Source organism: Hippopotamus amphibius, chromosome 3 (genome assembly GCF_030028045.1).
Source record: "Hippopotamus amphibius kiboko isolate mHipAmp2 chromosome 3, mHipAmp2.hap2, whole genome shotgun sequence".
NCBI classification, from domain to species: domain Eukaryota; kingdom Metazoa; phylum Chordata; class Mammalia; order Artiodactyla; family Hippopotamidae; genus Hippopotamus; species Hippopotamus amphibius.
The window spans coordinates 26,035,460-26,062,390 of NC_080188.1; the positions used below are offsets into that span (position 1 = coordinate 26,035,460).

Consider the following 26,931-nt stretch of genomic DNA (forward strand, 5'->3'; position numbering starts at 1 on the left):
TGTCTTAGAGATATTTACATAAAGTATTCTTGAGTGAGGAAAACATTACATAGAAAACTGTATGTAATAAATGTGACCTCATTTTTTGAAAAACAAAAATGACAAAAACACCTCTGTATGTATGTTATTCTGTATACACACTTGTGTATATATGTTTATATATGATTGTATGAGCATGGAGAAAACTATAAAGTCATACACACTAGGTTGGTAAGATTGGTTAACTGTGGGCTAAAACAGGGTAATATGATGCAAAAGGAAGAAAAATTGAAGTGATTTATGCTAGAAAGGGGAGAAAGTCTTCCATTTTAAAATAATATATATAATATGATCATATTTATTCATTACAAAAAGAAGAAGAACCAACTCCCAATGTCGGAAGAAATGAAAAATAAGCAATAGAGTAGGTAAGAAAGGTAAAAGTGATTGAGGGGTAGGAAATAATTCCAGAATGGCACAGTAAGATCCTCCAAAAATCTATTCCTCCATAAAAACAGTAAAAACACTGGGGAAAAATATCAAAATCAGATTTTTCAGAACTTTGGAATTTAACCAAAGGCTTGCATCAATTAGAGGAACATTTGTTCAAAAAAAAAAAAAAAAATGGCTGACTCACAGTGAAAGCTATGAGCTTTGCAGCATTTTAACTTGCCGTGTTCTCATTACCCTCTCCTCAGCTCTACAGGAGCCTTGAAAACCAATGACCTTGCAACCGTGGTAACTATGAAAACCAGCAACCTGGGAGGCAATGGTGGGGGGGGGGGGCGGAGAATGGGTTTGAAGCTCCCCAAAAAGCTATCCCCAGAGAATTATCACCATTCAACTTGTCTAGAAGCTCCCTGAAAAGGATCTGTTCTCATTATTTGTCTTTACTTGATCTGACTTAGAGCTTTCTCTTTGCAAATAGTTCTATCCCCAGGGTACTTGTTGAAAACAATCTGTGGCAATTGTTTAACATCACCGTTATCTGGGGCAAGGATACCTGTTGGAAATAAGAGGCTGACCAAAACACTCAAAAGGAGAAATGATGGAATGAGATGTCTGACGGCCTTTGAAATGCTCTGATGTACTCCCTGGAATACTAGAAGGCCAGAGCTGTACCTATATCCAAGAAAAATATGAGAAGCCAGTCACAAAAGTCACATTTATTTTATGATGCCCTTTATATGAAATGTTCAGAATAGGCAAGTCTATAGAGACCGAAAGTAGATTAGTTTTGGACACAGGCTGAGGGAGAGGGGAAATGAGGAATGATGGATACAGCATTTCTTTTTGCAGTGATGAAAATGGTCTAAAATTAGATAGTGGTGATAGTTGCACAACTCTGTGAAAACATGTTAAAAATACTGAATTATATGTACTAGAGGTCAAATTTTATGGTATGTGGATTATATCTCAAAAAGCTTTTTCTAAGTGAATGAGAGTTATGATACGTTTTTATCTGATATAGAAGATTTTAGGAGCTGGTCATCAAAGAGCACGAGAGAACAAAACACTTTGCACTTTCAGCACATTAGCACACTCTCACGTCACTTTAATTCCTGATTAGAGTTTCTAGGTTATTTTATTTTCTGTCATATTATTTTTAATCCCAAAGCTCTTGGTTAGTCAAAGATTCCCCCCTCCTTAAAAATCAATATATGCTTAAATATTTATAAAATGTATAAGAAGATGAAAATAAAAATCCAAATATAGAATGCAACCTAGGAAAATCCCTTGCTGAAATACAGCATGAAAGCTAACTACAGGCCTTCTTCCTTTCCATATTACAACTGGTTGTCAAAATGCAACTAATGAAACTCCAGATGTAACAGATGTCGCATAAAGCCCATTTCACATTTACAAAGCCCAGCTCTGCCACACAGTGTAACATAGGAGCTATCTGGTTAAAACTTTACAAACTGCAGTATTCTATGCTTTGGCATGATATTAAGGACCCCCAAAAGGAAATGTCTTAAGGAAAGGCTATTCCCTGGTACTTTTTGCCAGGAGTTCTGCCCTTGGTTTTCTACGCAGGATATTGAGAAGGACAGAATGTTTCGCCACTGTATTTTTGGACTGAAGTAGACTGAAATAGCTTTTACATATGCCAGAAATTTAAAATGACTCTTTAATTAGAGAATAATACTTTCTTAAAAGGAATAAAAGTAAATTCTCTGCTAGGTGTTAGTAGAGAAACAAGGCATTAAATGATACTTTAAGTAAAATTGGTTAAACAAATATCAAGTGAGACGTGTGATTTGTCATCACCAATAAAAAGATCAAATATTAAATTTTTTGAAATAACTATAGTTCATTTTTTATTCATTCAACAAATATTTTATTGAGCACTGGCTGAACAAAACAGATTACTCTACTCTCCTGGAACTTAAAATTTGCTGAGAAAGGCTCCTGCTACTGCAAAGAAAGCAATGAAATTAAATAAGAAGCATGAAATACTTGAAAGAATGCTGGTCTAGGAGTCCCAAGATCTGAATCCCAATTCCATGGCTACCAATTAGTAAATAAGTGACATTGGATATGTCAACTTAATTCCTCTAAGCCTCAATTTCCTACTTTGAACAATGGTGTGTATACCTATCCTGCGTACCTTGTCAGTTAATTATAAGGGCCACAAAAATATAAACAAGGTCCCACTCTATGGCACAGAGAACTATATTCAATATCCTGTGATAAGCCATAATGGAAAAGAATATGGAAAAGAATATATATATATATAACTGAATCACTTTGCTGTACATCAGAAATTAACACAACATTGTAAATCAACTACACTTCAATAAAATAAAATAAATAATTAATGACCACAAAGAAAATATTCAAACATGCCCTGAAAACTATCTATACTCTATACTCACAGACTAGCAGGATTAATGAAATTCATGAAAAACTATCAAATCCCTTATAACAAATAATTTTAGTTAATATAGACAGTCTATTGAGGGTCTATGTGATCAGAGAGTAAAGCTCAAGGCTAACTGTCAAGTACATTAACAACACAGAATGACACATATTCAAAGATTTTGAGCTTTCTGCATTTAATCATTCTAATTTCACCTGGATTTCCTTTACATGTCAAATTACATTCATATTCTCAAGCAATGTTCCATTCACAGGAAGAGAAAATGAGTCAAACAGACTCCCATCAAACTTCCAAACTGAGCAACAAGGGCCATATGTTTCTATACTCTTCAAAGTATGTGTTTGTCACCTCTATTTGAATCTTAACAAAGGAAAGAACTCTCAAAATAGAGACAAATCCACTTTGTAAAAGAAAATAACAATTGCTGTAATTGCAACCACGTTAACTGGACTGAGTTTTTGCTTAAATTACTTCTGCCCTTTTGTTGAAAAACACTGTCCTAAGAATAATGAAGTGCTTAAGACATGACCAAAATATTAAAAAGTTCAAAATTAAACTCATGGGGAAAATAAATTGTACTTAGCATAATTTGGTTTTGTAGTATTACCGTTATTCATTACCGTAATGAATATGAATCCGTATAAGTCGCTGGTGAAAACTAAGCATAAGAAACAGTTAATAGCTATCGGTGCTCCATGAGATAACGGAATCCAAACATTCTGACCCTTTGGGGCTAGAGAAATAGAATAATCCTGCTTTTCTTCAGATACTGGCAAACATACTGTGATAGCTTAAGAGTCAGCTTTATCCTTCCCTTCCTGGCTCAGAATGAAAATAAATATTCTGTCCTAGACCTAAGATGTGATTTCCCTTTGGAGGTTTTCATGAAAGAGGCAGCAACAAATAAGAAAGTGATCAAGGATGAATGGGTTTTGTGTAATTTTCAATCACATAACCTTGTTTTAGGAAGTAGAAAGTAAGACTCAAGACAACTGCAGAGAAAGCTCTTAACAGTGTGATTATGATTTATCAGAACTGACTGGGTAACTTTCCACACTAATTCACTCCCACTAGCATTCTGGAAAGTTAGTAACTTTACTTAAAAAAAAAAAAAGGAGTGGTATTGAGGGATAGAGTCACATTTTGGAGCATATCATTTGCCGCCGTCTAACTGGACCCATCTCTACACTTTCTGTCTTCTCTCTCTCCCTCCCTCCCTCTCTTTTCTGGAATAACTGACAAATATCTCCATTTGTCCTCAAATAGAAGTTTTTCCCAGGACATTTTCCTCAAGATGTGATTATTTGTCAGTCACCAACAAGTAAAATAAATTGCATAGCCAATAAAACAGGGAAATGAGAAAGAACACATAGACACCTCGAAAGCAAATGAGGGGACAGCTCCCATTAAATCCCTTGGCATTCAATGATAAAACTGCATGCCTGGTCTTCTCACTGTAAGCATCTCTGCCGCAAACATTTTCACCATATAACTAATTGACTGTAAGGCAATTCTGCAATAAAGGTACACTAACTGGTTGACAGTTTGGGGTTTGACAGTCTGGTTTCAGTGGGTTGAAATGTGTTATCACTTCTTCCAGTTAGAGACGTTATTGATGACTTTACTGAACTGACAGAAGACGATTTGCTTTGAGTTCATTTCTTATTTTGAAACACTACACTGTAGCAGAAAGAGGGTGAGGACCTCAAAGGCACAGTGTTGAACCCACATTTCTCATAGAACTTTGGAAAGTCCATCAACGGACGTGTGACAACATGCCAAGAACAAACAACAGTGTAGAAGGCTTTCACAACGCAATAGAGAACTCAGTTACAAACATGCATCCTAGTGCTTGGAAAGGATGCCTCTCTCAACAAAGGAACAAACTTTAGCAAAAAAGAAAAAGTGCAACGCTGAATGAGGAGATGAATCAACAAGCTGAAAAAAGTGTATAAAAATGCTATAAACAGAAGACTTGGAAGACAAAATAAAATCAGTTATTTGTGCAGTGTCACCATGAATTTACACACATTTTAAACCTATTCAAAAATTTTGTATTTAGCAATAAAGTCTTTTTAACTGTTACTCATTTCTCACACTTCATTATGTCTTTTTTAAATGTCCTTCTTTTATTTTTCATTTTTTATTTATATGGCGAAATTGTCTTACAACCAATTAATTATGAGGCAGAAATACTTGCAACAAAGATGTCTGAGGCAAAGATGCTTACAGTAAAATTACCTAGAACCACAAAATTGGGAAACCTGCCACAAGGCACCAATAACAAAATAAGCAACTTAGTTTACTTATTAATTTAACCATCTCAAAATAAGTAATTTAAAACTTAAAAACAGAATCACCACAAAATCAACACCATTATACTGGGGCAAGCAGCATAAATTTTTATGCCTCAGAAACATTAAATGGCATTGGTACCTTTTTATTTCTTACTCCTGTTCCTATCTGGATGGCTGAGCTGATGGCATTTCATGTTTAGGAATGGGGCACTTGGCTATAATGCCAGATAAGTGAGCAGAGCTTTTCTTGTGTGACCAGTAAGTGATTGTGAATTAAGAGCATCAGCTGCCACACTTAAAAATCTACCTGTCGGTTCCACAGACATTAAAGGGCCCGGGCATTCAGCACCGTCAGACTTACTTGTGCTCCTGTGATTCTGGTCCCCTGGGAGAGAAGCATCTGTAGTCCAGACTGGAATGTGTTGCGTGGGATGGGCAGTAGATGTCCCAGTGCTCTCGTTATGAACTGTACTTTGAAGAATAACATCAGACACGTGGACTTCACCATCAGTGACCAAAGGTTCACTCCCATTTGATTTAAAATAGGCTTTTTTTAATGTTCCTAAAAGACAAAAAATATATATATTTTAAAACATTACAAGAAGTATTTATTTTATTTTATTTTATTTTTATCTTTTATTTTTGGCTGTACCGCACAGCTTGTGGGATCTTAGTTCCCTGACCAGGGATGGAACCAGTGCCCCCTGCACTGAGGAAGTGGAGTCCTAGCCACTGGATGGCCAGGGAATTGCCTAGAAATATTTATTTTAAAAAAACATATTAGGAAAACTCTAAAGCTGCTTTCCAGGCAAACACAAAGAGAAAAATGAAGGCCAGCAACACCACGCACTTCTTGGAACAACCAATAGTTTCTCTTCTATTGCAAATCACATAATCCTGTGAGGTGGCTATTGCTTCTCAAGATCTAAAGGTTTAGAAACTGAGTCTCCCATCCAGCTTTCCTAGTGCTCAATGAATTTAGGGCAATTCTATCTCACCTGGGACTCACCACAAATAAAATGTGGCAAATCTAATAGTGTTTCCTTCCTGCTTTCTCAGTGTCTCAATTTCACACATCATTTTATGCTACTCAGTAACCAGGACACAAGCTCTCCATATCTTTCTACCTGCCACAAAGGACAGCAGTGCCAGCTTACCTCCAGCCTTCTATTTCTCCACATTTGGCATTAAATTTCAGCAAACTACACACAACAGATAATAAAAATAATAGGGCTCAAATATTTATCAAGACATAGAAATCCCCCCAAAAAAGTAAAACTCGAATTCTTAGCAAAACTAAAAGAAGAAACTAAATTATCTTCATCTTCGACCAGAAGCTATAAATTTGATTATAAGAAATAGGCATTAAACTCAGATTATCAACCGGTTACTTTCTCAAGGTATTTATTCATGGACAAAATAAAAGGTCCAACCTAATATTATTGGGAATCCCCTAGCTTCGGCTTTAGGCCGAAAATCTGAAAACTTTGAAAGAGATCATGTATTTTTAACTCAGTCAAAATAGACAGCAGAGTGTTTCCAGAATATAGCACTCTGGTTGAGCATGCCACTAAAATAAATGAACATGTTATTGATCCATTATAGAAATACCCAAGGGAGATTTTTTTTCCCTAAAAGCATTTACAGTGAATGCTCTACTTGGCTCTCACTTTTCCAAACAGCCCATGGACCATTAAAAATAAAAGAAATATAAATAAAATGTTTAATATCAGTCTATGGAAAAAATTTCTCTACATATGCCTGACACTTGGAAAACATTAACTACAAATCAAAATAGAAAAGCAGCTGTTTTCTGGCTAACTGAGGTCAACAGTTTCATCTGCCAAAGGATTCTAAATAAAACAGTGGAGTGTAAAAGCTAAATCATGACCATGTGGTGCAGGTAACACACTCTCCAAACTGTTTGTGTGATTATGATAAATATTAAATACAGCAGGTGAAAGACTTCATTTAATTGCTTATGATTTTCAAAATGATTTAGAATTCATCCTAGATAAAAATAAACGTATGTGACATACTTGATCACTATATAATGTGTATTTTATTCATATAGAAAAATTTACTAATTAGATGTAATTTTATTTTTCATTTATCAGTTGCTCTGTCCTTTGCTAATTTTGCCATGAAAAGATTTTGTACGTAACACGTTATTTCCACTAACATGGCTATAATGAATGTATAAGGCCCATAAAGTCGATTTACTTATCACACTAATCCTACAAGTCAGCATCCAGCTCCATCAACACACTGAGCAAATGCCAATTCCTCAGTTATATCCCTGTGTAGTTCACTTAAAGAGAGTTCCTTATCACATGAAATATTTCAACCGTTGTTCTTAACATTTTGTTTGTAATGACTAGCTTTATTAATAATCTTTCCTTTAACTTTATCACCTAACCACAGGGGTGAAAGTGTTAACAACATCTGTTTACTCCAAACTATTCTTTGAACACCAACTTTTTTCAGGAAATACTGCCTTGGAAAACAACTTTCTTTAAAACAAACAAAAAAGGCAGCTTCCTTGCTCTTAAACTCTCCATATCAAAGCAAGTTGGCAGAATAGAAAGATAACACATGATGTATGATAGTTGCTGTAGCTGATGTCCCTAAACTATATTTTTGAGAGAAAGACAAACAAAGACAACAAGCCTAAAGGACCTGTCTTTAAAAGCCTGAACTGACTAGACAATTTGTTTTTAAGCATCTCTGGAAACTAACCAACTCTCAACTCACAGTTGGCGCACTACTATGCATTTTTTAAAAGCACAAAAAAAATAGAATTCAATAAGACTAGATACTCTCAAGCTACACCACGATGAGCTATAAAAATGCTGAGAGTTATTAGCCCAAAGTAGAGTGTTCATTCTTCCAGTGTTGTCCCAACATTTTCCAGATTCCTATTTTTACATTGCTGTGGTTAAAAGTAAAGGTTCTACAGCCTGACCACCTGGATTTAAATCCCATCACTACTTACTAGCCCTGAAACTTTGGGCAAACTCTCAACTGCCATAAAACAAGGAAAATAAAAGTACCTCTGCTCATTGGGCGGGCGGGAGGGGGGGGCGGGGTTAGGATCAAATTAGTCAGTACATACATAAACACTTGGAACAATTCCTGGCATATAGTAAGTTCTCAATAACTGTTAGTCGTTACTACACAGTAACAGTAATGAAAGTAAAATTGTCTTCCTTAGGGCTAGTAAGGTACTTCTAAATAAACGCCAATTTCCTTTTACTCTAAGTTCATCCCAGCATAATAAGATGGCTAAGGAAATTTTCAAAAGTGAATCACTTAATCCACTTTTGGAGTAAAATTACTGTGACTTTCATGCTAAGTTATTAATAGAAGGCCACATTATATCAAGGCTGTGTGGCTCAAAAGTGTTTCAGCTAAGCACAGCTCTATTGAACAATGTTTAAGAAACAGTTTGCATTTCCAACCATAATAAAGTATTACTGATCACTTACAACGAGTGGATTGAGCACTGTGGCAGGCAAAATAATGCTCCCCTAGAGAGGTCCACATCCCGAGTCCCAGAACCTATGAACAAGTTACTTTACATACCTTACACAGCAAAAAGCACATTGCAAATGTAAGCTAGGGAATCTGAGAAGGGGAATTATCCTGGATTATTATCAGGATTAATAAGCCCAAGGTAGTCATGGGATCCTTATTAGCAGAAGAGGAAAGTGAGAGAGTGTGTGTCCGAGCTATGCAGTATGAGAAAGACTCAAAGCACCATTGCTCATTTTGAAGATGGGAAGGGGCCACAAGCCAAGAATACAGAAAGCCTCTAGAAGCTGGAAAAAGACAGAAAACAGACTGGCCACTTGAGCCCCCAGAAGGAATACAGTACTACCAACACCTTCATTTTAGCCCAGTGAGACCTATTTGGGACTTCTGACCTCTATAACTCTAAGGTACTATGTTTGCCTTATTTAAAGCTACCAAGTTGTTACAGCAGCTATAAGAAACTAACATAGGCACCTTACTAAGTATCCTCACTATAGGCATTTACTGAGTTAGCCTTCCAACAATCCTATGAAACAGATGCTATAATTAACTCTTCTTTAGGAAGTTTCACAGAAAAGGAAACTGAAGCTTACAAGAGTTATTTAACTCACCCGAGAACTGAGCTGGGACATGACACATACCCAACACACACACACACACACCCCCTTCTCACTTTGGACAAGGTATCCAAGTTAAAAAAAAAAAATCAACCATCACCTGCATGTTAAAAAAATGTAATTTCCTATGATATGAGTTTGAAATTAATTCCTTATCTTTATGTCACTAGCCATGTGGTAACACATTTACTTTGCATTGTCTATGTGCCAGGAATTATGTATTTACTTTCTGCTGAAAATGTTACAAAATTTAGTTAGAGGTTCTTATCATCAAGATGTTTATAGATTAGTTGAGAGAGACAGGCTTGTGGTCTAAAACTACAGACCATGATACAAATGCTTTAAGAATGATATGCATAGGACAATCTGGTGATAAAAATTAGAGAATAAGCTGCCATTCCATTTGAGAAAGTCAGGAAAGGTTTCTTAGGGGAAAAGATCCTTCATGGGAATCATAAAAGATGATTAGGCATTTTCTAGGTGTGAGCCAAACATGTGTGGGGAAGAGGGAGTTGTGGTAATAGGGAATGGAAAACTTTTCAGATAGAGCAAAGGGAAAATATGCAAAAGCTGAGTAGCAAGTAATTAAACATGGCTGGCACACAGGGGAAGAGAAAAGGAGGCTTGAAAGGAATTAGAAGCCAGACTGTGAAGGGTATTCCTGTTAAAGGTTTGGAATTGATCTTGTTGTGATAGAGAACTTTTGAAGAGTCTTAAATGGGGTAGAACATTAGCATCATCACTCCGGCAAAAGGGTGATGCTTGAAAGGGGCTAAGTCTAGCAGACAGAAGGTTATTGCAATAGTCCAAGAGAGAAAAGAAGAAGGACTGAGTCAAGGCAAAAGCAGGGCGCACAAAGGGAACATTTGGGAGAGAGCTTTCTGAGGCAAAACTGTAACATAATGGAAAGAGTCAGAGGTCCCTTCAAGGTTTCCGGTTTGAATTACTGTGTAAATGAAGATATTTACGGAGACGGAGTGGTTGTCATTAGTGTTCTTCATCAAATATTTTTGATTCTCTCCCATTCTACTCGGGCACATGCTGGGGTTATATTCTCTGGCCTCATTCTATCTCTTGACATCTTTGATGCTGGTCAAAGGGTACCAACCTCCAGTTATAAGATGAGTAAATCCTGGAGGTCTAATGTATAGCATTGTGATTATAATTAATGATGCTGCATTATTTACTTTTCAAAAAGAACCTCCAGAGCTCTTCTTCTTTCTGGCACAATAACCACAAAGGTTCAAGATGATAGCTGGTCCATAAACTTAGTCTTCAATGACATGAATGAACATACCCCCTGCCATCTTGCAAAGGACATGTTGCAAGTGAGAAAATGACCTTCATTGTTGTTAAACCACTAATACATTAGGATTATTTGTTATACAGCATAGCCTAGCCTGCCCTGACTGATACAATAGATAATAGAGAATGAAAAATAGAAGTTGTAGAAGATGCCTTTTGTTACTGAAATTATTATAAATACATTGAGTATAAAATGCTATGAAACACTCAAGGGGAAAAAAGTCTAAATCCAGGGCAATCTAAACATTTCTTCCAGAAGGCCTTGCCAGACTTGCCCACAAATGTGCATCTTCTTTGTGTTCCCAGAGCACACTCTGCTTATATCACATACACACTCAAGTGAAATTGTCTGTTTTCCTGTCTGCCTCCTCGAAGGTAAGAATGTATATTATGCATGCCTGAATCTCAAGCACGCAGCAGAATGCTTGGTTCCAGTGCAGTCCTCAATAAATACTTGTTGAATGTATGAATGACAAAGGAAGTCATGGGAGAAGATAATATTGTCCAGACAGGTATGGGTGTAAAGGGAGAAGAGAGCTTAGGACAGACACCCCAAAATTTACTGGATAGGTAGAGAAAGATGAGCTTAAGGAGACAGAAAGAGCAGCCAGAAATAGAAGGAAAAGTAGAAATAACAATATCCAGGCAAGGCCAAAGAGCACTTCAAGGAGAAAGGAGTAGTCAAGACTGAGCAAGATCATATCTGGGTGTCACACCTGAATGGAAGAAAGCATTGTTGGCACCAACCACGAACATGCTCATTGTGAACGGATATAAACAAACACAGAGAGACAGCATAGGCTCTCCATTTCAAACTCTTGTTCAAACATACATCGGTTCCAAATGCTGCACATTCAATAAAAGGACACTGGGGGCCTTGGTCAGAATAGATTTAGTAGTATGAAAAGAAGAGAAAGAGGAAAAGATCAGATTGCAGTGGGTTAAGGACTGGATAAAGCATAGAAATCACCTGGGGATCTCATTAGAAGGCAAGTTTGGCAGGTCTGGAGTGGGGCCCAAGATTCCAGATTCTGCATTTCACACAAACTCCCAAGTGATGCTGATGCTACATCCATGGACTGCACTTTGTGTACAAGGCTTTCAAGCACCCCCTCCAAAACTTTAGACATAATTCATAACCTCAGGCCTGAAGAATTAAAAAATATTCTCAGGTTTGAGAAATCTATGTTTCTGAATCTGCACAAAAGGCCAGTGTTATTAAAAGAATTTGGAGATTTAGATAAGGAATGTGGAGTCAGGTCTTAAAAGAGCATAGAAAATCTTAAGGTTTTGGTGTAAAGAAATATGGTTCTGGGAGATCTTTCATTTTAAAATGATATTCAAAACACAATTTTTTAAGTTGGGAAATTAAGATTCTTATTATTCCAAATTCTTGTAAAAGCTACAAGCTGCTAAGAAATTTGCTAAGAGAAACACTGTATTTAAGTTCAATGATCTCCAGCTCATATAGTATTTTTGAAGAGGAAAGTCACTTTGATAGAGGAATATCTCTCTTGAGTTCAAGAAAAACGGACTATTTCCTATGCTCCCCCCCCCCACTGTAACTTCTTTCTTCTTTTTCTTTCTTCTTTTGCATGACAAAAATGAAAAATTAATAGGCCCCACACAGACTGTACATAATATTAAGACACTAGGATGGTAACCTCAGACCATTCTTCATAAGCTAAAACAACAAAAATTTATTTTAGATGTGGATGAGTGGATGAGCCTTTGAAACCAAGTCTTCAACAGCTGGGAAAGAAAAAGTTAGGAGCAATCTAATGAGATTTTTTGGACCTTAACTATAGTGAAATCAAATTGAGATGAATAAATTTTGCAAAAATCAGTGTACACCATATTCCAAGCAACCACATTTTTAGGACTCTTGCAATAATTCTCTATTTTTTTCTCCCTGCCACATACTCAACCCACTTCAAGCTTTCCCCAGACAGATGTCAAAGGCACCTTTTAACTGCCCCAACCAGATCAATCACACCATTCCCCTACTCCAATATCCTCATGATGAAGGTCATGGTTAAAGTGCCACCCCCTCAGGGAAGGTTTCTCAGACCAGGTCCAGACCCTGTGAGATTCTGTCTCAAAGAAACTGTCTCTTCCCACATAGGAGTTACCTCTGTGTTAATTAATCAATTGTACAGTCATTTTTTATGTGCCCCTCCCTCACTGAACTAGGAAGCCCATGAGGGTATCTTGATTCAGGGTTGTGCCCAAGGCCCACAGGATACTGCTTTGCACTTAACAGTCACTCAGTAATTCCTTGTTAAAGGAATGAACAATATCAAATTATGTCTAGAATTTTATGTCTCTTCAATGTTGCTCAATATATCAACATAATTTTTCTTTGTGTTGCATATGTAATATGTTTCTATATTATTTTTAAATAATTTAAGGCAGGTATCAGTCCAAGCTCTGACCAAGCATTCCATGGCACAATCTGACTCATGTGGTCAGGTGATGGCAGCACAACCTGCTACCAGTTTAGTTCTTTTTTATTTTTTAAGCTCTTTATTGGAATATAATTGCTTTACACTCTTGTACCAGCTTTTGAGGTACACCAAAATGAATCAGCTGTATTTATACATATATCCCCACATCCCCTCCCTCCAGTGACTCCCTCCCGCTCTCCCTGTCCTGGCCCTCTAAGGCATCACCCGTTATCGAGTTGCTCTCCTTTTGTTATACAGCAACTTCCCACTAGCTATCTATTTTACAGTTGGTAGTGTATCTATGTCTATGCTACTCTCTCACTTCGTCCCAGCTTCCCCTTCACCCCCCGCCCCCCCAACCCCATGTCCTCCAGTCCATTCTCTGCATCTGCATCCTTATTCTTGCCCTCTCACTAGGTTCACCAGTATCATTTTTTTTTTTTTTTAGATTCCATTTCTATGAGTTAGCATACAGTATTTGTTTTTCTCTTTCTGGCTTACTTCACTCTGTATGACAGACTCTAGGTCTATCCACCTCATTACATATAGCTCCATTTCATTCCTTTCTATGGCTGAGTAATATTCCATTGTATATATATGCCACATCTTCTTTATCCATTCATTTGTTGATGGGCATTTAGATTGCTTCCATGTCCTGGCTATTGTAAATAGTGCTGCAATGACATTATGGTACATGTTTCTTTTTAGATTATGGTTTTCTCTGAGTATATGCCCAGTAGTGGGGTTACTGGATCATACGGTAGCTCTATGTTTAATTTTTTAAGGAACCTCCAAACTGCTTTCCATAGCGGCTGTACCAACTTACATTCCCACTAACAGTGCAGGAGAGTTCCCTTTTCTCCACATCCTCTCCAACATTTATTGAATCTAGATTTTTTGATGATGGTCATTCTGACTGGTGTAAAGTGATACCTCATTGTGGCTTTGACTTGCATTTCTCTAATGATTAGTGATATTGAGCATCTTTTCATGTGTTTGTTGGCCATCTGTATGTCTTCCTTGGAGAGATGTCTATTTAGGTCTTCCGCCCATTTGTGGATTAGGTTATTTGCTTTTTTGGTATTAAGCTGCATGAGCTGCTTGTATATTTTGGAGATTAATCCTTTGTCCATTGCTTCCTTGGCAAGTATTTTCTCCCATTCTGAGGGTGGTCTTCTTGTCTTGTTTATGGTTTCTGTCGGTGTGCAAAAGCTTTTAAGTTTCATGAGGTCCCATTTGTTTATTCTTGATTTTATTTCTATGATTCTAGGAGGTGGGTCAAAAAGGATCCTGCTTTGATGTATGTCACAGTGTTCTGTTATGTTTTCCTCTAGGTGTTTTATAGTGTCTGGCCTCACATTGAGGTCTTTAATCCATTTGGAGTTTATTTTTGTGTATGGTGTTAGGAAGTGTTCTAATTTCATTCTTTGACATGTTGCTGTCCAATTTTCCCAGCACCACTTATTGAAGAGGCTGTCTTTTTTCCATTGTATATTCGTGCCTCCTTTGTCAAAGATAAGGTGCCCATATGTGCTTGGGTTTACCTCTGAGTTCTCTATTCTGTTCCATTGATCTTCCCTTCTGTTTTTTGTGCCAGTATCATACAGTCTTGATCACTGTGGCCTTGTAGTATAGTTTGAAGTTAGGAAGCCTAATTCCACCAACTCCATCTTTCCTTCTCAAGATTGCTTTGGCTATTTGGGGTCTTTTGCGTTTCCATACAAATCATAAGATTTCTTGCTCTAGTTCTGTGAAAAATGCCATTGGTAATTTGATAGGGATTGCCTTGAATCTGTAAATTGCTTTGGGTAGTACAGTCATTTTCACAATGTTGATTCTTCCAACCCAAGAACATGGTATGTCTCTCCATCTGTTTGTATCGCCTTTGATTTCTTCATCAGTGTCATAGTTTTCTGCATACAGGTCTTTTGCCTCCTTATGCAGGTTTATTTCTAGGTATTTTCTTCTTTTTGTTGCAATGGTAAATGGGAGAGTTTCCTTAATTTCTCTTTCTGCTTTTTTGTTGTTAGTGTATAGGGATGCAAGAGATTTCTGTGCATTAATTTTGTATCCTGCTGCTTTACTAAATTCATCAATTAGTGCTAGCAGTTTTCTGGTAGAGTCTTTAGGGTTTTCTATGTATAATATCATGTCATCTGCAAAGAGTGACAATTTTGCTTCTTTTCCAATTTGGATTCCTTTGATTTCATTTTCTTCTCTGATTGCTGTGGCTAAAACTTCTAAGACTATGTTGAATAATAATGGTGAGAGTGGGCACCCTTGTTTTGTTCCTGTTCTTAGAGGGAATTCTTTCAGTTTTTCCCCATTTAGAACAATGTTGGCTTTTGGTTTCTCATATACAGTTTTTCTTATGTTGAAGTAATTTCCTTCTACGCCCATTTTCTGGAGAGTTTTTATCATAAATGGATGTTGAATTTTGTCAAAAGTTTTTTCTGCATCTATTGAGATAATCATATGGTTTTTATCCTTCAATTTGTTGATATGATGTATCACATTGATTGATTTGCATATATTGAGGAATCCTTGCATTCCAGGGATAAACCCCACTTGATCATGGTGTATGATCTTTTTAAGGTGCTGTTGGATTCTCTTAGCTAGTATTTTGTGGAGGACTTTTCCATCTATATTCATCAGTGATATTGGCCTGTAATTGTCTTTTTTTGTGACATCTTTGCCTGGTTTTGGTATCAGGGTGATGGTGGCCTCGTAGAATGAGTTTGGGAGTGTTCCTCCTTCTGCAATATTTTGGAAGAGTTTGAGAAGGATAGGTGTTAGCTCTTCTCTAAATGTTTGATAGAATTCACCTGTGAAGCCATCTGGCCCTGGGCTTTGGTTTGTTGGGAGATTGTTAATCACAGCCTCAATTTCATTACTTGTGATTGGTCTGTTCACAGTTTCTATTTCTTCCTGGTTCAGTCTTGGAAGATTGTATTTTTCTAAGAATTTATCCATTACTTCCAGGTTATCGAATTTATTGGCATATAGTTGCTTGTAGGAGTCTCTCATGATCTTTTGTATTTCTGCAGTGTCAGTTGTTACTTCTCCTTTTTCATTTCTAATTCTGTTGATTTGCGTCTTCTCCCTTTTTCTCCTGATGAGTCTGGTTAATGGTTTATCAATTTTGTTTATCTTCTCAAGGAACCAGCTTTTAGTTTCATTGATCTTTGCTACTGTTTCCTTCATTTCTTTTTCATTTATTTCTTTTTTTAATAAATTTATTTTATTTTTATTTTATTTATTTTTATTGTCTGTGTTGGGTCTTTGTTGCTGCATGCGGGCTTTCTCTAGTTGCAGTGAGTGGGGGCTATTCTTTGTTGTAGTGCACGGGGTCCTCATTGCCGTGGCTTCTCTTGTTGCGGAGCGTGGGCTCTAGGCATGTGGGCTTCAGTAGTTGCGGCACATGGGCTCAATAGTTGTGGGTCACGGGCTCTAAAGCGCAGGCTCAATAATTGTGGCACGTGGGCTTAGTTGCTTCGCAGCATGTGGGATCTTCCTGGAGCAGGGATCGAACCCATGTCCCCTGCATTGGCAGGCGGATTCTTAACAACTGCACCACCTAGGAAGCCCTTTCATTTATTTCTGATCTGATCTTTATTATTTCTTTCCTTCTGCTCACTTTGGGGTTTCTTTGTTCTTCTTTCTCTAACTGTTTTAGGTGTAAGGTTAGCTTGTTTATTTGATATTTTTCTTGTTTCTTAAGTTAGGACTGTATTGTTATAAGCTTCCCTCTTAGAACTGCTTCTGCTGTGTCCCATAGGTTTTGGGTTATTGTGTTTTCATTGTCATTTGTTTCTAGATATTTTTTGATTTCCTCTTTGATTTCTTTAGTGATTTCTTGGTTGTTTAATAGCATATTGTTTAGCCTCCGTGTTTCTATTTTTTACAGTTTTTTTCAGGTAATTGATATCTAGTCTCATGGCATTGTAGTCAGAGAAGATACTTGATATGATTTCAATTTTCTTGAATTTACCAAGGCTTGATTTGTGACCCAAGATGTGATCTATCCTGGAAAATGTTCTGTGTGCACTTGAGAAGAATGTGTATTCTTCTGATTTTGGATAGAATGTCCTATAAATATCAATTAAGTCGGGATGGTCTAATGTGTCATTTAAAGCTTGTGTGTCCTTATTTATTTTCTGTTTGGATGATCTCTCCATTGATGTAAGTGGGGTGTTCAAGTCTCCTACTGTTATTGCGTTACTGTCAATTTCCCCTTTTATGGCTGTTAGCATTTGCCTTATGTATTAAGGCGCTCCTATGTTGGGGGCATAGATATTTGCCATAGTTGTATGTTCTTCTTGGATGGATCCCTTGGTCATTATGTAGTGTCCTTCCTTGTCTCTTATAATAGTCTTTGCTTTAAAGTCTAATTTGTCTGATATGAGTATTGCTACTCCAGCTTTCTTTTGACTTCCATTGGCATGGACTATCTTTTTCCATCCCTTTACTTTCAGTCTATATGTGTCCCTTGGTCTGAAGTGGGTTTCTTGTAGGCAGCATATAGAAGGGTCTTGTTTTTGTATCCATTCAGCCAGTCTGTGTCTTTTGGTTGGAGCAATTAATCCATTTACATTTAAGGTGATTATTGACATGTATGTTTCTATTACCATTTTCTTGTTTTGGGTTTGTTTTTGTAGGTCTTTTCCTTGTGTTTCCTACTTAGAAAAGCTCCTTAAGCACTTGTTTTAAGGCTGGTTTGGTGGTGCTGAATTCTCTTAACTTTTGCTTGTCTGTAAAGCTTTTGATTTCTCCCTCAAATCTGAATGAGATTCTTGCTGGGTAGAGTATTCTTGGCTGTAGGGTTTTCTCTCTAAGGACTTTCAGTATATCTTGCCATTCCCTTCTGGCCTGCAGAGTTTCTGCAGAAAGATCAGCTGTTATCCTTATGGGTTTTCCCTTATATGTTATTTGTTGCTTTTCTCTTGCTGCTTTTAATATTTTTCCTTTGTGTTTAATTTTTGTTAGTTTGATTAATAAGGGCCTCAGTGTATTTCTCCTTGGGTTTATTCTGTATGGGACTCTCTGTGCTTCTTGGACTTGATTATTTCCTTTCCCACGTTGGGGAAGTTTTCTACTATAACTGCTTCAAATATTTCCTCAGACCCTTTCCTTTTTTCTTCTTCTTCTGGGATGCGTATGATTTGAATGTTGGTGTGCTTAATGTTGTCACCAACGTCTCTGAGACTGCCTTCTATTCTTTTTATTCTTTTTTCTCTTTCCTGGTTTGTGGCAGTTATTTCCCCCTTCTATCTTCCAACTCACTTATCAGTTCTTCTGCCTCAGTTATTCTGCTGTTTATACCATCTAGAGTATTTTTAATTTAGGTTATTTTGTTGTCCATTATTGTTTGTTTGCTCTTTAGTTCTTCTGAGTCCTTATTAATGGTTTCTTGTATTTTCTCTATTTTCTTATCAAGATTTTGGATCATCTTTACTATCATTACTCTGAATTCTTTTTCAGGCAATTTTCCTATTTCCTCTTCACTTATTTGGTCTTGTGGGTTTTCTTCCTGCTTTTTTGCCTGCATGGTGTTCCTTTGTTTTCTCCTTTTGTCTAATTTATAGGATTTTCTGCCTCCTTTCTCTATGCTGCCTAGTAGTAATTCCTCTTGTTTCTGCCCTCTGCCCCCTATGGTGCGGTTTGTCCAGTGTCTTGAGTAGGCTTCCTGGTTGGGGGGTCTGGTGTCTGCTTTCTGGTGTGTGGCTCTGTGTCTTTTCTCTCTGATGAGCAGGGCCATGTCAGGTGGTGTGTTTTAAGGTATCTGTGAGGTTAATATGGCTTTAGGTAGTCTGTGTGCTGATGGGTGGGTTTGTGTTCCTGTCTTGTTTGTAGTCTGGTGTGAGGTGTCCAGCACTGGCAGTTGCAGACAGTTGGATGAGCTGCATCTTAGACTCTGATACAGGGCTCTGTGAGAGTTCTCTGCAGTTAATCTTCCCTGTGTCTGAGGACTCCCTAATAGTCTAGCATCCTGAATTCAGTGCTCCCTCCCCAGAGCCTCCTACTTGACTTCTGATGGAGTAGTCCAGACTTCAGAGGTGGCTTGTCCTGGCAATAAAGGGGTTTAAAGAAGATGTCCAAGCCCCAGACTAATGGCAGAGTGTTGAGTCAAACAAATACTAAGTCAAGGAAACACATACATGTATAAGACACACAAATACAGAATCCAATAGAACATAAGGCACTAGAAAGACCTGACAGAAGTACCCCAGTATGCCATCAGACAATCAACTAGAAAACCAACAGAAATTCAAAACAAAACAACCCCCCCGCACACACACGCACACAAACACAAATCCAGGGAGATATGGAAAGCTAGGATCAAATATAATAAAGGGCAAGAGTACCACCAGACAGACTGAAGATTCTCAGAATGAAATCAGACAACTGTACTTAGAACTAAGATAAAGACAAAACTGAATAATAAAAACCAAAGCAGTGTGTCATCTGGAGAATAAAGCAAGGAAACAGACCAGACCGATAATATTGCTTATAAGTATATTAAGATAAAATAAACTAAAAAAGGATAGAAGACAGGGCAACAGAAGAGCGTAGTGTGACTGGAAATATGAAAAGAAAAGGAAAAAAGAGAAAAAAATAGAAATATATAAAAGATAGAGAAGTAAAGGGTAGAAAAGATAAAGTTTGCACTACAAAACACTTAGAAATACGTAAAAAATCTAAAAATAAAAATAGAAAAAAATAGAATATAAGAATAAAAAATGTTATGAAACATGTAGATCCCCCAGGACTAAGATCATAATTAATAAAATAAAATATATAAATAAAAAAAAATTAGAACTGATCCCAGAATGGACCAGATCAATAGAATTAAGAATAATATTTCTGTCTCCTTGGGGTCTCAGCTGTAAGTGTCCTACCCACCTTGGGTTTTTTGTATTACTCTGTGACCAGCAGAGCTTCCTTTACTGTTCATCTGTAAGTGCCAGTGTGTGGAGAGAGAGAGGGTACAATAGTGGCTCCTTCCCCTGGGCTGAGTGAGCATGGTGCCCTGCCCGGGTCACAGCAGCTTGGGCAGCTCAGGCGGTTCCTGTTGCAGATGGACACCAGCAGCTCAGGCCGAGAGAGCGATTCCAACTGCGGCTCCTCTCCCCTGCTACAACTCTGCTGGGGTGCCCTGCTTGGGTCATGGTGGCTCAGTCAGCTGTGGTGGTGCCTGTTACAGAGGGACACCAGAAGCTCAGGTGTAAATAGAATGTCTCCAGAGCTGGGCCACTCTGCAGGCTTTTGGTTCTTGGCTGCAGGCACTCTAGGCCAGCCCCACCCGGGGGCCTTTGTTATCCCTGAGTGCATTAGCCAGGCCCAGAGGGGTCCTTCTTTTGACCGTGGCAGGCACTGAGAGAGAGGCTACATCCATGGCTCCTCCCCCCCTGCTTGTGAGTCAGCAGTATCGAGCTGTTGCCATGGCCTCCCAGCTTTCCATGGTAGGCACTCTCTGCTGCAGATTTCTTCCCTCCTGTCCTCTCAGTCCATCTCCCCACTGATAACAATGTTTCTCACCCTGAACCAGTTCTCTGGTTCCCACGTTCCAGCTCCCAGACCCCCTGTTCAGCTGTGAACTGACGTCTCAGTCCAGACACACTGAGCCATGGTGCAGACCCTCCATGTGTTTCTCACTCTTTCCTGTCTGCCACAGCTCAGCCGCTTCACACTCTTTTAACAGTCCCAAATGCCTCCCTTGTGACCCAGGGAAATTTCCCACTGGAGAAGGGGTTTCCCAGTCAGATAAGGGATATCTCCCTGAATTTGTCAATCTCCCCTCTGTTTCAGATCCCCTTGCCCCAGGGTGTGGGACCCATCCCTTTCCTTTCTTCTCTTTCTCTTTCTCCTTTTTTTCTTTTTTTTCCCCTCTGTCCTACCCAGTTACGTCAGGATCTTTGCAGTCCTTTCTGGTGTCTGAGGTCATTTGCTGGTGTTCAGCTGGTTCTCTGTGGGAATTATTGCATCTTCTGGTGTATTCCTGATGCATCTATGGAGAGGGATGCATTCCACATCCTTCTACTTCAGCGCCATATTTCTTACCAGTTTAGTTCTTTTAAGAGAAGAATGAGTCTCTGAAAGTCACTCTCATGCCTAAGCATAAGAGTCAAGTGAAACTTGGCATCACACTGCAAATACTACAGTTGATCAACTTTATTTCTTCCTAGTTACTTTACTAGCAATTAAACTATACTACAGCAATGGCTTGGTTGTAGGGTTATGGGGTTATGGATTATGGGATTATATAATGATGGGTAATAGTATACAGATTTTAGTTTTTAGAGTTAAAATGGGATAAGGATATTTTTGGTCAATTTTTGAGTGTAATAGAACTATTTATTAACTAATTATCTAAAATTAATAATATTCATAAGCAAAACCCCATTTTTTACTCTCATAATGAATGCTGTCACCTCTAAAAACATTTTCACAGATATTATTTCATTTGACTTTTCCATAACAATTCTGTGAAATGAATAAGAATGATATTCTCCATCTCACAGAGAAGGTAAAGCATGTGACCAAAAGTCACACATGTAGTAAATGCAAGAGTAAGACACTAAACCCAGACCTCCTAGTGTCGAGTTATAAAGTCTTTCTTCTAGGTCACATGGCCCTTCGGTATTAGACTATAACCGAAGAAACAAAAACCTAGGTATAATATTGTACCTCTCTTACCCTTCATTTTTCCTTTCAATGTCTTTCAAAAATATGAATCTTTAGAGTCCAAAGTAAACTACATTAAACTAAATGAAACCTTTGTAGCTGCAGCTCAGTTTAAGGGATTGAGGAGAAAAACAATTTGCTATTGCTCTTTTCTATAGCCTGCTGCTGAAATAATTACTCAGAAAGTCCAACTCTCTTAGCTTCAGAAATCGCTGCCACCTTGACTTTATGCATGCCAGAAGCTCAAACAGACAAAATTAGAGACTTGTAGTGCATCTGTGTTTGTTAGCATAAGGCTTTTACTATCTTTTCCTAATCAATAAACCTCCCACTATTATCCCTTTGCCTTTTGAAGCTAGAGCTCCTGTTATCTGTACTCAAGTGGCACTCCAGCATCCCTTAGCAACCCTTACAGGCCCACAAATAACTACAAAACTTTGAAAGAGCACTGATTATAAACTCAAACCAAAGAGAACACTCTTAAAAGCAAGCAGAATCTAATGAGGTTTTTAAAACAAAGGTATGAATTGATTTGACTGCTCATTACAACAACAAACATCTCAGTTATAAAACAGGAAATGTTTATTTGGGCAGACATTACTTACTATAACTATATCAAATCATCTGGTGCAGAGCCTATGAAAAGAATGCTTTTGAAGACAGTGTTTGGAAAACACCCACTTTCTAAAGGTTACCTACATATAAGTCAAATAGCACTAAGAAATGGTCACAAATTGATACACTTCCTAACCTCGTATGTGATTAAGAAAAAAAGCTACCCCAAGAGAAATGAAAACATATGTCCACACAATAATTTGTGCATGAAGATTCAGAGCAATATTATTCATAATAGCCAAAAGATGGAAACAACTAAAATGTCAGTCAATGGATAAATGGATTTTTTTTAATGTGGCAAGTGCATACTATGGAGTATTATTTGGCCATAAAGAATGAAGTACTCATACATACTACAACATGGATGAATCCTGAAGATATTATGTGGAGCAAAACAAACCAGTCACAAAAACCACATATGGTCATATGAAATGTCCAGCATAGCGGAATCTATAGAGACACAAAGTAGATTAGTGGTTGCTTAGGGCTGGGGCAGGGGGAGATAGAAAGATGGGAGGCTGACAGGTAGATAAAAGGGAATAGAGTTTCTTCATGAGGTAATAAAAATGTTCCAAAATTGACTGTAGTGATGGTTGAACTTATTAAAAATTATTGAATTATACATTTTAAATGGGTGAATTGTATGGTATGTATATTGAATTTCAATAAAGTGATAAAAATGTTTAAATTTAGTAAATAAACAAACCAATAAACCCAATTAAAGTACTGTTTTAATAGCACCCTGTCTCTGCTCAGAGGCCTCTAAGCTCTGAAGCACTTAGAAATGAGTTTTAAACTTATATTAGCATTCCACCCTGAGAATGAAAGGAAAGACTCTTCATGGTGTGTGAGCCATTCCACACAGCGTTCTGAGAATAAGACTGTTAAAAATGACAAGGGGTATGACCGACAGAGCTCCTACCAGAGAGACCCTCCCAGACATAACAACTATAAACTCTGGACTAAACACAAAAAAGCAACTACCCAATGGTACTGGACAGGAAACAAAAGCAGGCCAAGTCTGGAGAGGAGGGGAGTTCTGGAAGAAGAGAGGGCCAGAGGTGAGTTTTGGGGTTTTGCCTGCCTTTCGCCTGAGAGCAGGCCACAGTTGGTATCACGTAGGGCAGGGCGATTAAAAACCCAAAAGAAAACCTGCAGACTTCCTGGGCCGGGGCACTTTCTGTCCTCTTCTTGTCACCCTGTGACCTCTGACCATCTCTCTGCCATGGGCTTCTATGAAACCAGCCTTTCCCAGTTCCTTTCCTTCTTCTCTAACAACACTTCCTGTATCTCTTGATCCTTCCTCTTTTGTCATCTCTCCTAACACAGGCATCCTCCAGGGCTTTGCTCTCAGCTTTTAATCAGTGCACTTTCTCCTCACAGTTCATCCTCTCCTGCTGCTTCCACTGAGACTCCCACCTTCATAATTGCAGTCAGGCTCCCCCTCAGCTTCCCTTCTGGATAGTTCTAGCTTCATACCAGTAACAGCGGGGTGGAAGTGAAATTCTAAAGTCAGCACAGAAGCCAAAAATCACACAGACTCACAATTTCTCTTGAGATTCCCTTCGGAAGGAAAGGTGTTAGAGTTCTTACAGTCCTCCATTTCTTGGCCCAGCCTGCACTGTTGAATTTGCTCACCATAAATGCACTTAAACTATGATTCCCCTGTATTTAGTTGTCCCATAAGTACCTTTGTGGGAAGACATACGGGAACCTTTCTGAAACCTTGAAAATGTTAAAGTATGTGGGCCGAGCGATGGGATTCAGAATGTCCTGCTTGAGCAGTGGAGGAGCTAAGGGTGCGGGGCGTGGAGACTAATATCACCGTTTGGCCCTGGAGGATGACTGGTTAGCCAGAGACGGGTAAGATTCCTCAAGGGAGGAACAACCTAAGACAGGCACAGTCGCAGAGGGGCCAACAGGGGTGGGGCACAGACCCCCAATATCTGAGAGAGGTCTCCTGCCCCCAGGGCTGTTTTGCTCTCCAGGCCCAGCTCAAATCCACACCTGCTCAACTCGGACCCAGGAAGTAAACAAAGATAATTGCCTCAGTCATGTGAGGCCTTTGATTGTTTATGAGTGTAACCTGAGAATGTTAGCCCACCGAACTCAATAAAAGCAACCTGGGATGAGTCAGCAGGGCTCTTGATCCGAGAGGTCTTGAGCCCCCCGGTCCCACTTTTCTCTTCAGTCTGTGTCTGTGTCTTCTTCAAGCTTGCGGCACCCGTCACTCGCCTCGAGTCGCCGAGCTGGTCTCGGCATACCTTCAACTTAACATGTCCTAACTGAACTTCCAGCCTGCCCTCCATCTACCTTCCACTCCTCCGCCTTTACTTCCTACATTAACAGATGGCACCAACATCAACCTGGCTGCCCAAGCTGGAAATCCGAGAGTCAACCTTGACTCCTCTTTCTCCCTCATGCCAAAATCCAATCGGTCTTGATTTCCATTGATATTAATGCACCAAATGCTTTAATCCAAACCCTTATCATCTTTTACTTAGACAACAGCCAGTCCCCAAATTTGTCTCCCTGCCTTCGTTTTCTTTTTGCCTCCAGTCCCCTATACTGTTTCCAGGTCTTTTGTCTTCTGAAAATGCAAATACAATGAGGTTTCTCCCCATTGGGAAAGATCCTCCAATGGTTAACCACTACGCAGAGCGTTAGAAATCACTCTTATAAATCATGCCAGTTTTAATTTTGACTTCATTTAGCTTTAATAATGGCATCACTCACCAACAAAGGAGAGCAGGATCACCAGCAGGACAATGAGAGCACAGATACATGGAATCAGGACCAGCAACAGGAAACGGAGAATATTCACAGTCGCCAGCTTCTGAGAGCAGCCATCACCCATGTTATCATCATCAGCTCCCAAGACCTAAAGTAGGAGAGGAAAATGAAACATGGTTTTAATATTACAAAGCAGCTCAGTACATGGTATGACATTTTAGAGTACAGCTGTCCATTTAGAGCAGCAGCATTCCTAAGAGATTTTCCTCTGTGTACTTTAGGGCATGAAATGAGGTTAGTCACCAAATCGCACTAATAAACGAACAAATAGCTGGACAAATTACATTGAGGGAAGAGCAAATCATCTATTTCTGAAATGTTTTTCAGGAGTATATGAACTTTTTTGTTTGTTTGTTTGTTTGTTTATTGGAATATAATTGCTTTACACTCTTGTACCAGTTTTTGAGGTACACCAAGGTCAATCATCTGTATTTATACACGTATCCCCTCCCTCCCTCGACTCCCCCCCACCCTCCCCATCCCAATTCTCCAAGGTATCATCCATCATCGAGCTGAACTCCCTTTGTTATACTGCAAATTCCCACCGGCTATCTATTTTACAGTTGGTAGTATATATATGTCTATGCTACTCTCTCACTTCATCTCAGCTTCCCCTTCACCCCCCACCCCCCCAAACCTCGAGATCTCCAGTCCATTCACTGCATCTGCATCTTAAAACGATATTCCAGCTTGATTTTTTTTAACATATCTGCTAATTGGGTATTATTCTGAAAAGCTGTGAATTACTATGGCAAGAACACTACTTGACCTAGAACTCTAAGCAGAGTGCCTAATACAGTGATAAAATTCTGGTGAGTAGTGGTGGACAGGGCATTAACCAGACTTCATTCTTTTTTGTCTCATTAGTCCTAACCCAAATCTGCATGAATCTGGATAAAATAAGTTTTTAACCATTAATAATTCAGCAAGATTGAATATTATTGACCATGTATTTAGGGACAGTTTGAACAATGAAAAAGAGCCTTTTCTGTTGGCCACTAACAGGACATCCTCCACTGTCCACAATGCCCCTGCGGCCCATCCATTTGTGAGAGAATGAGATTCAGCAGTGATGGTTCAACAAGATAAACTTCTTGTATTCAAAATCTTTAAATTTTGCTTAGCTCAATCTCTTGCCAGAAATGATGTCTGGAAATTCATTTATTGCAACTGGCTTGGGGCAATAACTTTTTCAACAGACATGGAATTAAAAGTGATTTGAGTCACTGAACAACCCTTCTGATCCCATTAGTGAAGATGCGTTTCACGGTTCTCTCTTGGACTTCTGAATCTCCTTGCCTTTTCTTCTCTGACAGTTTCAGAACTTGCCCTATAACCTTGGTGTCCCCAGCTCTTGAATCTCTTGAGTCCTGGACTTCCTTTCAAGTTAGATCATGTATTTCCAATGCCTAGTGCATAGCATCATCTCTTCTCAACATGTCCAAAACCAAACTAATCTCCTTCTTTATCCATACATTCAAACTAGTTCCCCTGACTCCATATTTGTGTTAAAACAAACTCCACTATTCTTGTAACCCCAAGACTCTAGACTTTTCCATCATCCTCTCACACTATTCATTACCAAGGTTTGTTGGTTCTTCCCCTGTAAGAAAAATCTAATTTTTAAAATTGAATGACCTTTGAGAAAGAGCCTTATCATAATCAAGAAGTTATTCTAACCATTAGTTCTGCATTTGATGCTTTCTTGTATATAACCAGTACCTGATAATTTCCCACAGATAAAAAGGCAGCTTTGATGAGTTCTGAATTGCAGG

The 26,931-nt window shown here is 38.5% G+C and overlaps 1 protein-coding gene across 1 annotated transcript in view; it reads right to left on the reverse strand.

The window, feature by feature from the left end:
• Positions 1-25,238, reverse strand: part of CORIN (corin, serine peptidase) — a 205,138-nt gene extending 179,900 nt beyond the window's left edge. Inside the window, exons 1-2 of the mRNA XM_057726907.1 lie at positions 25,100-25,238; positions 5,522-5,722 (exon numbers count right to left, since the gene is read on the reverse strand). Coding sequence (XP_057582890.1) covers positions 5,522-5,722; positions 25,100-25,220 — 322 coding nt within the window. The 5' untranslated portion in view covers positions 25,221-25,238. The remainder of the gene's footprint in view (positions 1-5,521; positions 5,723-25,099) is intronic.
• Positions 25,239-26,931: the final 1,693 nt, after the last annotated feature.